The 16,791-nt window shown below is 42.1% G+C and overlaps 1 protein-coding gene across 1 annotated transcript; it reads left to right on the plus strand.

Annotated features, from left to right (window-relative positions):
• Positions 1–2,610: 2,610 nt before the first annotated feature.
• LOC121385538 (beta-1,4-galactosyltransferase galt-1-like) lies at positions 2,611–8,252 on the plus strand. The gene is made up of 3 exons (XM_041516247.1): positions 2,611–3,035; positions 6,330–6,962; positions 8,216–8,252. The coding sequence occupies exons 1-3, from the start codon at positions 2,611–2,613 to the stop codon at positions 8,250–8,252; spliced, it is 1,095 nt and encodes a 364-aa protein (XP_041372181.1).
• The last annotated feature ends 8,539 nt before the right edge of the window (positions 8,253–16,791 follow it).

A 16,791-nucleotide genomic window follows, 5' to 3' on the forward strand; every position in this document is an offset into this window, starting at 1 on the left:
AATACTGAGAAAACAACTCATAATTTTTTTGTTTTTGTTTTTTTGTTGTGATCTTTAAAAGTGGCATTTGTCAGACGCATTTATAACAATAGGCATTTTAGAATGTACCTATCCCGACGCAATAATATAATGACGTATTATGTTTATGATTTTAACAGGGTGTATACGACCATATCAAATCCCGTAGATGACAATAGTAACATATGTGGCTAAGATACCTACAGCGTATCAATTGACATAAACGCCACGAATATAAATATTACCACCCCTCACCCTTAAAGTGAATCAGAAGAAAAAAAGGTGTTTAGGCTGCTCATTTCAGAAGTAACGGGTAGCGTCTATGACTAACCTAGTTCCGCATAAAATTTGAGTACTTTTTTTTTTAAAGGTACCCCATACATGTTTTAAGCACAAGGCTACTTGACACAGTGGTACTAGATGAAATAAAATTGCATACATTTTTGGCCCAGACAAAACAGATTTTTTTTACAACTAACACACTCACATTTTTCACCAATGTGTATTACTTGTGGTATTAACTGCTCTATCAAAAAAACGGCCTCGGTGGCGTCGTGGTTAGGCCATCGGTCTACAGGCTTTTAGGTACTGGGTTCGGATTCCAGTCGAGGCATGGGATTTTTAATCCAGATACCGACTCCAAACCCTGAGTGAGTGCTCCGCAAGGCTCATGGGTAGGTGTAAACCACTTATACCGACAAGTGATCCATAACTGGTTCAACAAAGGCCATGGTTTGTGCTATCCTGCCTGTGGGAAGCGCAAATAAAAGATCCCTTGCTGCTAATCGGAAAGAGTAGCCCATGTAGTGGCGACAGCGGGTTTCCACTCAAAATCTGTGTGGTCCTTAACCATATGTCTGACGCCATATAACCGTAAATAAAATGTGTTGAGTGCGTCGATAAATAAAAAATGTTTCTTTCTTTGCTCTATCAAAAGTTCGGGTGCACCTCGAACTTTGACCCAGCCGGAAATTATCTGGTTTAGTATTACCAGTAGGCCCTATTTATAGTATTTCCCGTTGAAAAAAGCCATTACCTAAAAACAAATTGTGCACCCACCCCCGTTTTGTTAGAAAAACAAATTGTTTAAAATACATATTTTCAAGTACAGTTTAAAAAATATACATATAATTAATAATACTTCATACTTACTTACACTATACACCCAGTTGGTCAAATAATAGTTAAAGTTTATTTAAAGTTTATTTTGTTTAACGACACCACTAGAGCACATTGATTTATTAATCATCGGCTATTGGATGTGAAGCATTCTGTGATTTTGATATATACATGTAGTCTTAGAGAGAAAACGTAGTGCACTGGCTAGAACGAGAAATAGCTAATGGGGCCACCGACGGGGGTCGATCCCAGACCGATCTCGCATCAGGCGAGCACTATACCACCGAGCTACGTCCCGCCCCGGTCAAATGATAGAGCCGCTGTTGGCGGATTCACATGGGAGTCACGGGGAAGTCCTGTGACCCCCGCCCACCACTCTTTTGAAGATTTGCGGGGGTCGGGGTAAAATTCATTATCCACAAGGGAATCGTGGGGAAGTCCTGTGACCCCCCGCCCACCACTCTTTTGAAGATTTGAGGGGGTCGGGGTAAAATTTATTATCCACAAGGGAATCGTGGGGAAGTCCTGTGACCCCCGCCCACCGCTCTTTTGAAGATTTGAGGGGGTCGGGGTAAAATTCATTATCCACAAGGGAATCGTGGGGAAGTCCTGTGACCCCCGCCCACCGCTCTTTTGAAGATTTGAGGGGGTCGGGATAAAATTCATTATCCACAGTATACAACACTAAATTGCCCTGACGCGTAGGGGTTCTAGAGCCCCCCTTCCCCCCCCCCCCCCAATAATTCTAAATCAAAAATATTATTCGTAGTAAATGTTAAGGCTGAGATTAATTTTACTTGTAGTTTTCAAAATTGTATGGGAGAGCATACCCCCAGAACTTCCTTGGAAACTTTGTTTTGATCATCGATTTGTCAGCCCCCGCCCCTACGCCCACGCCCACCCCAACCCTCACCCCCAATGTTAACTTGCTTCCGCCGTGCTTGATTTAAACAATGTTCTAGGGAACATGCCCAGAACCCCCATACACATACACCAATGATCTCGCTCTCTTTAGGCGATCAGCTCATTTGCCTTTAAAACCTCCTTTACAAAGTTTGGATCCGCCCTTGGTCGGCCCTGCAGTTAATTTAACTCCTTACGTCCGTTTTAGCAATTTAAAATTGTAAAGACCAGCACGCATAACACCGTCTATGATAAACCTTGGCACTAAACCACTACACTGTATTGTGCAGAAATACGGCCTTTATTACAGTTAACGATTTTGGATAACGGTTTTGGATAACGTTTTTTTCGTTCAGATTTATAGCTACCGTTATATATTCATTCCCCGGGGCTGGAATAATTAGTTTTGTCCAAAATTACTTTCAAACGGCACTTTTGAAGATAAAATTTAACGGCGAAATGAAAAGTGGATTTAAAAAGTGGTCAAAAGGTTTTCAAAACCTGCTACTTTCTGCTTTAGGAATATGGATTTTGGTGTCTGTTTGTACATTCATGTATGTTGTAAGTAAAATGCATGTAACTCGATATCATTATGAAGGAGATTCGGCGACCACAAACATCGTTTTGACAAAGTCAAGAGATTATCAAGATATGTCTGTTCGTCCGAGAGTCCGCGAAACACCCGTGCCACTTGTTGGATGTGCTTTCAGCGGCGAGAAACGGTGGAGAAGAAACCCGAATTATGAAGATTTCAGTATCACCTCTCAAGTGTGGGTCAACACTGACGTCGCCACCGGCATGTTTGTGTATTCTGCATACTACGACTACGACGTCGACGACGAAAATAACACCGTGCCATTCATCCGAATTATCGGTGTCGGGACGACGTCAGCACAGCATCACCTGGTCTGTGTTGTACAGTGGTCTGTCAATTCCACGTGTTTGGAAGAGCGACAAGCCAGGGTGGAAATTTTACCGGAAAACAAGAATAAAAGGTGAAATTGTTTTTCAAAATATTTACGTTAAAGGTGCATTATCAGAGCCGTACCATCCGGGAGCGGGGGCGGGGGGCAGTTTCCCCCTGAGGATATCACCGTTTTTTTTTCTTTTCTGTTTTTTTAACTCACAAAATAGCATACACATCTCAGGGTTTAATTTGTATAGTGTTTCATTTGTTTATAAAAAGTAGTGTCCCCTCCCCCCATGGATTTTGATTAGGGTACGGCCCTGATTATCATTGATGAAGCTCCCATATTTGGCTCCCTTTTACATTTATATGCATCTATATTAGCTCTTATAGACTGGGTGCGGAGCGTTCGTGCGGTCCGGCTCAAATAAATAAATCGAAATACATTAGCAGACCTCTCAAGTCTCGCGGTTTTCAAAATCTCACGTTCTCACGGTAAGCCGCGAAAATCGCACGGGTTTTTAAAAAATCTCACGGTTTTTTCTATGCTTTTTTTTTTTGGGGGGGGGGGGGGGGGGGTTCTCGAAAATCTCACGGTTTTTTTCTGTGCTTTTTTTTTGGGGGGGGGTTCTCGAAAATCTCACGGTTTTTCTCATATGACAAAAATCCATTGTAGTTAAAACAATTTCTGTTCTTGCTCTGTCGAGTTCTTGGCCAATCCTGCCAGAAATAACAAATAAAGTGAGAGGACTGGACACAACAATCCATATTTAGAAGATCAATGCCAAATAAGGTTATCACTACCAGTCACGCATTCTCGTTGAGAGGTTGCACGCGTGAGTTAGAGGTGAAAATTCCCTGACGTCACCTGTCAAATATTGTTTTCTATGCAAAAGAACGACCACTTTATTTTGCTTGGCAGTTGATATGTATGTATAGGTCAATCTCCTGGGTCCCGTTTTACGAAGCGATCTTATCGCTAAGATCACCGTAACTGCGTAAGGTAGTTATGCACTTAAGGTCACCTTGGCGCTAAGATCGCTTCGTAAAATGGGGCCCTGGGTTTTTACTGAAATCTCTAGGTTTTTGGGCTTCATTGTCCAGGTTTCCAGTGCCTCGGGGTTGAAAGGTTCAATGAGAGTGTCTAGACTGGATGCATGCGAAGTGTGCGTCTGAAAAACGTTATGCGGCCAGCTGCAATGAAATAATTAAGCGTGTATGGTGTTTATGTACAAAACGCAAGCCGCAGACACGTCAGATCCAACAGGCAGACCGCACGCACACGCCGCGTCTAGTACACTGGTGGCACCTAAGTCTGCGCACCTAAGCATGTATATATGAGTCTTAATTCATTATTGTTTCATAATCGTAAAGTCAAGAATATCGGAATTACAACATGTAACACTCCTGTCCTTTCCTTTCAAATTATTTTTGAGCTTATATCCAATTAAAGTTCAAGCACGCTGTCCTGAGCACACCTGAACGTACTCGGGGGGGGGGGGGGGGGGGGGGGGACCATGCCCCCCCCCCCCCCCCACCATTCCGGGAAATGTTCACCTTTTCGCTTATTAATAACTGAACATACCTGAACTGAACTTTATTTTTTACATTCAGGCCATAGTCTACGGCATATGAGGAGATTTTTTTTGACATAAAACAATTAAGAAAACAAAACAGATGTCATAAACGTTTAAATATTGAAGCAATTCTATACACGGCAGCTTTACATAAGATAAGTGTTTCACACACACACAGGGCGTAGGCTAGGGGGTTCGGACGAAACACACACACACACACACACACACACGCTGAAACAAATGGTCCGCTTTCAGATCTAAAACATACAGGTTTATACATATGGAGTTTCTGGTGGTGCAAAAACAAAATAGACCCCCCCCCCCCCCCGGTCCAGATCACGCTACGCCCCTCACACACACACACACACACACACACACACACACACACACACACACACAGACACAGACAGAGAGAGAGAGTTAGAATAACATTTGACCTCAACATTCAGTCAGTTATAATACATGTATTATGTGATTCTGTTTATGCAAATACGCGTGAACGTCAAATGAAATGAAATTTCCGGTTTTAAAATGAACAAAGTCTTTGCAGTCCGTTTTGTCCCGGCCTATCAGCACACTGCGATATATTATCTTGGTGGCTATTACAGCATATTAGTTTTTGCTTTGCAAATGTTTCTACTAGACTACCGGAACAAAGATTATTGTGGTTTTTTGACAACGCCGCACAACACTTTTTATCTACAGTTCTATCTATGGCGTGACACCTAAATGGAAAAAGGAATGCTCGTGGAAGGCTTTTGGACTGGTATGCATTTTCAACTATATATATTATGCACATTACTGCTTAATATCAAAACGTATATTATAATATTTAATTAACAAAATGATTAAATGTGACGGCTATTATATGTAACAACCGCAGCCAGTTTGTTCCATCATAGTGAATACGCCCTCTGGCGACCTGGTGGTTACGTAATACTTAACGTGAATTAGTCTTAGAACTGAAGAAACAAACGTACGGGAATTTTGCGTAGTAATATTCATCCTAGTAAGCCAACAATAAATATATATTATTTTTCAATACAAAATAAACCGCCTTTGTCAAAGTGGATAGAACAGAAGTCGAAATAACCGTATTATGTTTTGTCCATTCCTTAACCTACGTACTGAAATGATAAACGGAGTGTTTCTTAGTTAATTGCCTCCACCAGTGCTTCCTGATTGGCAGATGTATATTTGGTAGGTAATCAGACAAAACAATTAATTACCTCCGTCTAGACACAAGAATACGTAGCTGTATTATTTAATAACCTGTCACCCCTAAAATGGTAATGGACATTATCAGCCGTCGTGCTTTATTTCCGTAAATAAGTCTGTAAAACTATTAAGTAGACTTTCCCATCTAAAATAACAGAACTGACCAATTGTATAGTCCCAAAGAAAAGAATATTATCTCATGGTTATGTGGGTGATCCTTTTTTGCTCCAACATAGACTACATACACACACGCGCACACGCACGCGCGCGCGCGAGAAACGGAGATATAAAGAAATAGAGGGAGAGAAACAGAGAGAAAGGGGCAGAGAGAAAGAGAGACAGAGAGAAAGGGGGAGAGAGAAAGAGAGAGAGACAGAGAGAGAGAGATAGACAGAGAGAGATAAAGAAACAGAGAGGGAGAGAAACAGAGAGAGAGAGAGAGAGAGAGAGAGAGAGAGAGAGAGAGAGAGAGAGAGAGAGAGAGAGAGAGAGAGACTGGGAGTCCTTGCATTTCATGAGTGGTAGATGGGGTCGACAATTTACTCAGATGACCGTTCAGGGCCATGGACCTCTTGTTATACTTTCAGATACACTGTTTTGTTCGTCATCTGCAACATCAGCGGTTCGGACAGAAGAAACCCGTATGCCGTGTCAATAACTGGAGAAAACAGCACCTATCTAGCAAACAGACTGTTGGTCAAGTACCCAGAACCATTCCGCTACAACCTCACCGTGTGTTTCCCGGCCATCCATTCGAAATACAACAACGAAACAGAATCTATTCAAACTATGGAGGTAGACCAACTTTTAGGCGTTGAACATTTTGTCATCTATAATCTTTCCATAGGAGCTAGAGTCCAAGCCATTTTAAACTACTATCGTAATCAAGGAATTCTGGATGTCAAAGCGTGGAATATGCCTGTGACGGACATTCATTATTTTGGGCAGATGGCAGTCATTAATGACTGCATCTACTCAAACAGAGGGAGATCGATATATATCATTGTTAAAGACCTAGACGAATTCCTCGTCCCATACAAGGACAAAACGTTACCACGTCTTATTAATTCCATGCTGACTCACAAACCCAAGACGGGAGTCATCTTGTTTCGACACTCTCTCTTTCATCTGCAATGGCCGGATGACGTAGCAAAGTTCAAGGACGGTCAGAGTGCAAAACAGCTCCAGCTGTATACGTTGTTGAAGGTGTGGCGTGAAAAGTATATTTGGGTTCCTAAAAAAAGAATGAAGTACATCGTTTTGCCCACAAGAGTGCGCATTGGCGGAATCCATTTTGTTTGGAACATAGCAAAAGGTTTTAAAGAGATTATAGTTGAAGCTAAACAAGGATTGCTCCATCACTATAGGACATTTTCAAACCATGAAAATAAATCCAAAGTAAAAGAAAACTTTTTTAGACTGTTTAGTGGACAACTCCTAGACAGATATAACAGATCGTACAGCCTCATACATCGACAATCTATTGCAACAAATGTATAGCAGTACGGTCTCCATGAGTACTCGAGTACTCGGGCCCGAGTCTAGAAGGACTCGAGTCCGTTAAAAGGACTCGAGTACTCGTGCAAGAAAAAGCACTCTCATTTAAAGGCATATTGCCACAGACAACTGACCTATTAAATGGTCCAACACAGTATTACCTGAACAAAAATAATTTCATTTGTCCCTAAATGTACTCTATTCAACCATCTTCATAACCACCATACTCCATTTATTAATGATATTTTGTAAAAAGTAATTGAATTATGGCAATGGTCCATAATTCAAAAACTAAAATTGCCGAGAGGGTTGACATGGATTTCACTCCATCATGGTTCAGTTAAGGTGATGCGATAGCTAGATTTGGTTTCCAACAATTAATGTAATTTTTATTTACTATCCATTTTTAGAGAAATAAGATCCTTAAATCCGTGACAGTATGCCTTGAAATATATAGCTTTACGTCATTTCCCCATATGCTTAATACCAGATACATTAAAGGTCTATGAGACATGGAGGGAAAACAAAAGTCGAATGTGTGAAATGCAATTCAATGGCATGATTTTAGCGTCCATGTTCAGCGCTGGAATTAAGAAAGAAAAAAGAAAGAAAGAATTGTTTTAGTTAACGACGCACTCAGCACATTGTATTTACGGTTATATGGCGTCAGACATATGGTTAAGGACAATACAGATAATGAGAGAGGAAACCCGCTGTAGCCACTTCATATGTTACTCTTTTCGATTAGCAGCAAGGGATCTGTTATATTCATCATCCCACAGACAGGGTAGTACATACCACGATCTTTGATATACCAGTCGTGGTGCACTGGCTGGAACGAGAAACAGCCCAATGGGCCCATCGACGGGGATCGATCCCACACCGACCGCGCATCGAGCGAGCGCTGTACCACTGGGCTACGTCTCAACCCCGCTGGAATTAAGATGCATAATGATATTTTTACTTTATTTCTTAGTCTCATCATGATCGAGTGTCGGGTACTCGAGGTGTAAGGCCACTACACCCTCTTCTCTCTCACTAACCACTAACACTTAACCACTAACCCACTGTCCTAGACAGACAGTCCAGATAGCTGAGGTGTGTGTGTGTGTGTGTGTGTGTGTGTGTGTGTGTGTGTGTGTGTGTGTGTCCAGGACAGCGTGCTTGAACCTTAATTGGATATAAGTACGAAAATAAGTTCAGGAAAGAATGAAAGCTGAAGTTTTTATTGCACAATCTGATGGTCCACCAAGTCACTATATATTCCTTACATGTTTTTAGTAACTTAACCGGCCTCGGTGATGTCGTGGTTAAGTCATCGCGCATAAGGCTGGTAGTTACTGGGTTCGCAGCCCGGTACCGGCTTCCACCCATAGCGAGTTTTATCTCACTAACAACTAACCCCTAACAACTAACAACTAACCACATGTCCTGGATAGACAGCTCATATATCTGAGGTGTGTGCCCAGGACAGCGTGCTTGAATCTTAATTGCTTAAAAGCAGGAAAATGAATGAATGGAAATGATTAGCTTAGGACAAATACCATCGATACATATTGATTTATTAGGCTATTTTATTGATAGTCTGCAATATATTGATGACTAAAGGAACTGTGAATGGGTAGGAACTGTGAGAATGAAAAAACCCAAACTGTTTTGTTTAACGACATCACTAGAGCACATTGATTTATTAATCATCGGCAATTGTATGTCCTGAGTGTATCTGAATTTGTATTGGGGAATGGTTTTGATATGTTTACAAAATGTTGATTTAGAGCTTCTAATATTTCCAAAGTATTTGTGGTTGTTTTACTGTTAGATAATTATTTATTTAATTATTTCCAAGTACTTTAACCATTTACTTTTATAATATACTTTATTCCTGCAAATATAATACAAATTGTGTTTCTCCGTCTGGCATGTACATTAATATTTTTATTATTATTAATTGTTGTTGTATGTTTGTTTGTTTTTTATCTGTTTGCTGATACCAGCTTGTTTGGTCATATGCATTAAATTGAATTGAATTGAATTATCAACTTTATACATGGTGTAATGTTTTAGGTGTTTCCAGATTTGTACTTTTAGAAACTGAATTATTAAAGAAATCTTTTTTTAGCTTTGTCAGTAAAAGTTGTTGTTTTATTTCTTCAGACTCTATGCAGTTCACAGTGTTTTTTGGACCCATGATACTCAGTTTAACCTTTTTTGTTTTAACTGGGTCATGCTTAGAATTGAGTACAATTTACTCAGTGCAGTATCTGGAAATGTTTTTTTTTAACGACGCACTCAACACATTTTATTTACGGTTATATGGCGTCAAACATTTGGTTATAGACCACACTGATAATGAGAGAGGAAACCCGCTGTCGCCACTTCATGGACTACTCTTTTCGATTAGCATCAAGGGATCTTTTATATGTACCATCCCACAGACAGGGTGGTACATACCACGGCCTTTGATATACCAGTCGTGGTGCACTGGCTGGAACGAAAAATAGCCCAATGGGTCCACCGACGGGGATCGATCCCAGACCGACCGCGCGTCGAGTGTGCGCTGTACCAGTGGGCTACGTCCCGCCCACCTGATCTTCATTGAATGTTTTCTAACATTAATAGGTGGAAGCTTTATTATTTTGTGTACTCTTCTAAATCATTCTCAGATACCCATTTCATTGTGCGAGCCATACAAAGTTAGTTTGTTTGTTTTACGACACCACTAGAGCACATTGATATATCAATCATCGGCTATTGGATGTCAAACATTTGGTAATTTTGACATATAGTCTTAGAGAGGAAACCAGCTACATTTCTCCATTAGTAGCAAGGGATTTTTTATATGCACCATACTACAGACAGGATATCACATACCACGGCCTTTGACATACCAGTCGTGATGCACTGGCTGGAAAGAGAAATAACCTAATGGGTCCACCGATGTGGATCGATCCCAAACCGACCGCGCATCAAGTATCTCCCTTCCCGATGACATACCGTCTTGTCTGACTGGCGATCCCAAGGGGTACCGACCGCGCATCAAGTATCTCCCTTCCTTCTCCAGATGATAAGGGGTACCATGACTTCCGCTTGTCTGACGTGGCGGTGAAACAGTATCTCCCTTCCTTCTCCAGATGATAAGGGGTACCATGACTTCCGCTTGTCTGACGTGGCGGTGAAACAGTATCTCCCTTCCTTCTCCAGATGATAAGGGGTACCATGACTTCCGCTTGTCTGACGTGGCGGTGAAACAGTATCTCCCTTCCTTCCCCAGATGATAAGGGGTACCATGACTTCCGCTTGTCTGACGTGGCGGTGAAACAGTATCTCCCTTCCTTCCCCAGATGATAAGGGGTACCATGACTTCCGCTTGTCTGACGTGGCGGTGAAACAGTATCTCCCTTCCTTCCCCAGATGATAAGGGGTACCATGACTTCCGCTTGTCTGACGTGGCGGTGAAACAGTATCTCCCTTCCTTCTCCAGATGATAAGGGGTACCATGACTTCCGCTTGTCTGACGTGGCGGTGAAACAGTAACTCCCTTCCCCAGATGGTAAAGGGCGCCATGACTTCGGCCTGTTGTTTGGCGTGGCGGTGAAACAGTATCTCCCTTCCCCAGATGGTAAAGGGCACCATGACTTCGGCCTGTTGTCTAGCGTGGCGGCGAGACAGTATCTGACTTCTTTAGATGGTAAGGGGCGCCATGACTTCGGTTTGTTTGGCGTGGCGGTGAGACAGTATCTCCTTACCCAGATGGTAAGGGGCGCCATGACTTCGGTGTGTTGTCTGACGTAGCGGCGAGACAGTATCTCCCTTCCCCAGATGGTAAGGGGCGCCATGACTTCGGTTTGTTGTTAGTCCGGGTGCCGAGGGGTCATACCCTGCACTGAGAGTTAAAGTTTTTTTCTTTGGTGATTTTGGTAGACTGGGTGGTAGTCTTCAATTTCCAGGTGGATGACCGCTCGTCACCCTTGAGCAATTCTCTGGATTAACCCTTTTCTGTTGGAACCGCCAAATCAAACATTGCCATAAAAATGAGGGTAAGGAACACAAAAAGTCATCTAGAACCATTGTTATAGAAGATAATATATCACGTGACCCCTCAAAATATGGGTCTTGGGGAGCTCTTTATAATGATAGATGTTATATGCAAATGGGTTCAATAATTAGGTCAACATAGGTCAAAAGGTCACACATTTTGGGCATTGCCCAAAATTTCGAATACTGTTATAAACACCCTTACGTGGGCCAAGAACAAACCTAAATTGTCTCTTTTACACCTGAATCTGTTTGATTAGATACCCTGCTATGATTTTGACCGAACTATTTTTAAATATATTGCATAATGACCGCCCTGTAGGAAACGAAAGACAACCTATGTCAAAAAAGTGCTAAAATAGCTATTTTTGACAGCAAAAGGGAAAATGCCCACAGTAATGCAGCCAGTCAACCTAGAATAACAAATGACCTCCTTCAAATTTTGACATTCAAGGTCACATTTTTACGGTCAAAGGTCAAACAAGTAAACAGTTAGATGTATAGGAAAGATAGTTGTCGTGGTAAATTAAGTCAGTAGAATCAGGCAGCAGTTAGTAACACACTAAAACAAAGATGGCAACACTATACGTGTGACATTGTTTTATACTTGTGACATTGTCTACCTCTAATGAGCAGACCCTACTCCAAACAGCTCTCTTTGTTAAAAATTCTTTTGACCATAGGAAAACTGTCCCAAACTGGAGAGAAAAAAAACATACTTCTTTAATTTTCTAAGAATCATTTGGCTCTTTGGCCTAAAATATTTGGTGTACTTTGTAAATTTGGTCTATTGGAACCAAAGCTATGCCATAACCAACAGACATAACCCACATACTTAGTAGATTCAGATGCTGATACTGTTCAGGACTATGTTTCAAATGTGAAGCAACGTCTTCAAAAACTATTGCAGGAAAAGGGAAAATGCCCACAGTAATTCAGCCAATCAACCTAGAATAACTAATGATTCCTTAAAACATAACTGCTTTCATCCTCTTTTGGATGGCTATGGCTTAGGATGTTTACCTATTTATGTGCAGGGGTCACAGGGGATAAAAGAGTCACATGATTCTTGGCCCTTTTTAATTATGAGTGTTTTGATAGAAAATTGTCAATATTACAGGTATTGGATATATTGTGCTTTATTTAATGTAGTATCCTCAAAAGCCTCACTACACACCTAGGGAGTTTTCAAAATTGGTTGCAAGCCCAGGAAGGCATTCGATTGTTAATGGTTTAAAAAATTAGACCCTTTTTAGAAATCACCAAATCTGTTTATGAAAATTGCCAAAACTATAAGGGATCATTTACAATATCAAATGCATTATATTCACTCTTAATCGAACTATCTTTATCAGACTGCTGGGTACTTTGGGAGGTTTGGTTTAGGCAACGAAGTGTGTGTGTGTGTGTGGGGGGGGGGGGGGGGGGGGGGTCAGATCAAAAGTCAATCAAGTGCACTTGATTTCATAGACGATAACTGCATTTGCAATGCCACTCACTTTCACAAAATGTAGTTCTTTTAGGTTGAGCCGAAAGTGACTGTACTCGGCAACATATTAAAAGTGTTGACACTATCGAAAGTATTAGAGGTATTTCTACCAGCCCACAGGTAACTCTTTCAAATGTCAATGCAATATGTATTCTAATGATAATACATGTAGTCTTGATCTATTCATGAAGTAGTCTGTAGGCCTACATGTACCATCTAGACTCTCATTTATCCCAATTTTTCACATCAATTCTAACACTTAATTAACCCTCTCTAGAACAACCTGTGCTGTAGCAGGCGCAGAGTATTGTGCATGGTAAGAGAACAACATCTTTGCAACTGCACCTTCTTGAGCAAGGGCGATCACTAGAACAGCCACATTTCATCATGGTAAAAACATAATCTGGGGGACTTGCAAAGTCTTCAGGAAGTGTGACAGGTGTAAGTGTCTTGGTCTCTATTTCTTTCTTCCATTTAAAGTCCTCAGGATTCAGTTGAGGTGGGTCGTTTTCCTCAAGTGAACGCCACAGAATGGCTTGGTAGTGCGCTCGTTTTACATTATCTAAGAATGTTTCCGTTGTAGGTAGCAGTGAACACAGTTTGGGTGGCGAGGTGATGCTTTTACCATTTTTTGGCAGCCCAAAGTTGAACACGAATCTCCGACATATTTGCTGCATTCTTCATGCCATAGAATGCGGATATGAATGTCGTAGCTTGCTTGTAGACATCTATTAGGTCTGCAGTAATGTCACCAACAGCAGACTAATGCCGATGTAGGTGGCAACCGTGTTGCAGCCCGAAAGGGCGTGAGCTGGGAGGAGATCCTGTACAATCCTCCTGTATTGTTTTGCTGTCTCACCAATGTCTATGGCCGTCCTGCCTTTAATCGAGGATTCCATAATGAATGGGACTTTGAGTTCAGTTTGATCATGATAGTAAACAAGGAGGACGAAGACATCAATGTCATCAGACATCACTGTGATGGATTTGCTTTCTAGACTGCACCGCAACACCTACTGGACAATAATAGAGTCCGCTACCTCGTGGGTTGTCGTGAGATCATGCAGTTTTCTGATCTCTTCATTTTGAATTTCAACAGGGCAGTAGTTGCTATCTGCAGTGACCACTAGCTTGTGTACACTGGTGCTTTCCGTGTGGAAGAGTATGTCCTGACTCTGGATGAGTTGCTTCTTGTTCGCTGTTACAGTTAGTCCAACCTTCTGGGCTGGCAATGTAGTCTTTAACTTGAGATGGTGGACTTGACTGGCTCTGGCCTCTCTTGCACCCCTGATTCCGGATTTCGTGCTAAAATCACGGTAACGGTCGAACAAGGTACACTTCATAGTTCTGTAATAGTTTTTGAAGACGTTGCTTCACATTTGAAACATAGTCCTGGACAGTGCCAGCATCTGAATCTACTAAGTATGTGGGTTATGGGTTCCAATAGACCAAATATTTTAGGCCAAAAAGCCAAATGATTCTTAGAAAATTAAAGAAGTATGGGCTTTTTCTCCAGTTTGGGACAGTTTTCCTATGGTCAAAAGAATTTTTAACAAAGAGAGCTGTTTGGAATAGGGTCTGCTCATTAGAGCTAGACAGTGTCACAAGTATAAAACCTAGAATAGACAACTATCTTTCCTATACATCTAACTGTTTACTTGTTTGACCTTTGACTTTGAAAATGTGACCTTGAATGTCAAAATATGGGATGAACCAATGCAAGCATTTGAAGGAGGTCATTTGTTATTCTAGGTTGACTCGATGCATTACTGTGGGCATTTTCCCTTTTGCTGTCAAAAATAGCTATTTTAGCACTTTTTTGACAGGTTGTCTTTCGTTTCCTACAGGGCGGTCATTATGCAATATATTTAAAAATAGTTTGGTCAAAATCATAGCAGGGTATCTAATCAAACAGATGCAGGTGTAAAAGAGACAATTTAGGTTTGTTCTTGGCCCACGTAAGGGTGTTTATAACAGTATTCGAGATTTTGGGCAATGCCCAAAATGTGACCTTTTGACCTATGTTGACCTAATTATTGAACCCATTTACATATAACACCTATCAGTATAAAGAGCTCCCCAAGACCCACATTTTGAGGGTCACGTGATATATTATCTTCTATAACAATGGTTCTAGGTGACTTTTTGTGTTCCTTACCCCCATTTTTATGGCAATTTTTGATTTTGCGGTTCCAACAGAAAAGGATTAATCAATGCTCAATGGTGACGAGCGGTCATCCACCTGGAAATTGAAGACTACCACCCAGTCTGCCAAAATCACCAAAGAAAAAAACTTTAACTCGTATTGCAGGGTATGGCCTAAAATCGGGACTTGGCTCCCGGACTATGTCTGACGTGGCGGTGAGACAGTATCTCCTTCAAAGGCCGTCATTCCGCTGTTAGATCACTATGAAGCTGGATGTTTCGCTGTGCGCTCTTAACTTGCCCCCTCCCACCTGGGGTTACTTATGGCAAGCTTCAGAATGCTTGTGGAGTACCGCGTCGAGTTCACCGGGTCACGGGTGACTGTGACTTTGGTTTACGGCGACGCGGACTCCAAGAAGAAGAGGAGAAGGAGGAAGAAATGTGCCAGGGGCGGCTCAGGAGGGACCAAAGCGGGAGGCTCAACCGCCAGCGGCGGTTCCGTCTGTGTCGCCCCCCCCCCCCACTACAAGTTCGCCGACCGAAGAGGACGACGCCACCTGCGGAGCCCACCTTAGACGCTACGACAGGTCTACTGAACACCGCCATGGCTCAGTCGCCGCCACCGCCTCCTGCGTCGACTTCCACGCCTGCTCCGGTGCAGCGGTCAACTTTACCGACCGCTCCCTTTGAGCAGTCAAGGGACACTGTTGTTGTTGTTGTTGCGGCGAAGCGTAAGGTCACTACACCTGCCATCCAGCCAGACACGGACAAGACACCGAGCCGCCAACTTACCCCCCCCCCCCCCCCCCTCCCCAGCTCAGCCGGAAGACGCATGGAAGCTTCAAGTCAAGAAGATCAAGCCAGCGTTCCGGCATTGCGTGCAGGGGGACACCACCGACGCAGAAAGCTGATGGGGAAGTTTCTCAACCAGGCCTGGATACCACTACAGGATGGTACCGACTTCGAACTTCGAACCCACCGGCGCCGAGACTGCTACCGACAAGCGATCCTGCTGCGAGAGATGGATAGCCAGACCATCCACAGGATCCTCAAGGCTATCTTCGGCGTCGGCTACCACCAGGTCATACCAGCTATTATGGACAGGAAGGACGAAGTCCCGACCTTGACCACCGGACCCCTCATCAGCTCGCCGTAGGCGTCAACCTTTCTCAGGACATATAGATCGGACTTTAAACTTTTAGACCTCCGTTTAAAATTTTATGTCGAAATTACTTCTTTTAAAAAAAAAAATATTATTAAATAGTCCGATCCTCTCTTCTTTCTCTTATTTATTGTTGGACTGTCCTTCTAAAATGCTCCAAATTATATAAATAGGCCCTATTCGGCCGAGCAGTCAGTTCTTTTTATTTTTGGCTCGTAACTTTTTTTATTTTTTTATTTATTCTACTAACGTTTTTACTAATTGCTATTTTTAAAATTCTGCCCATTTTCAACACTACCCCCCTCCCCCCGCCCTTCCCATCCCGAGTCAGGCCACCGATCTTGTCGGAGGTCGGACTCTGGAACACGTTAAACTAGTTATCTATCTATCTAATTTCTTTTCGACCGCCCGATCTAATCTAGCGACCAAATTTAATGAGTAGATTATTATTATTTTTTTATTAATTATATTAATTAGAGATGCGCATCAAAATTTTAGAGGCCCACTATTTAATTTTTGGATGTAAATTTCAAAATTGTCCCCTTAATTTTTTCTGTCCCAGAGCAAGTCACTGGCTATGTAGAGACAGGCCCCGGGACGGACATGCTCGAAACTCTAGTGGTATAGGAGCATACAAAAATTATTCGCTCGCTCAAAGGCCGTGGTATATACTATCATGTCTGTGGGATGGTGTATATAAACGATCCCTTGCTATTAAAAT

The sequence above is a fragment of the Gigantopelta aegis genome, chromosome 11 (genome assembly GCF_016097555.1).
Source record: "Gigantopelta aegis isolate Gae_Host chromosome 11, Gae_host_genome, whole genome shotgun sequence".
NCBI classification, from domain to species: Eukaryota; Metazoa; Mollusca; class Gastropoda; order Neomphalida; family Peltospiridae; genus Gigantopelta; species Gigantopelta aegis.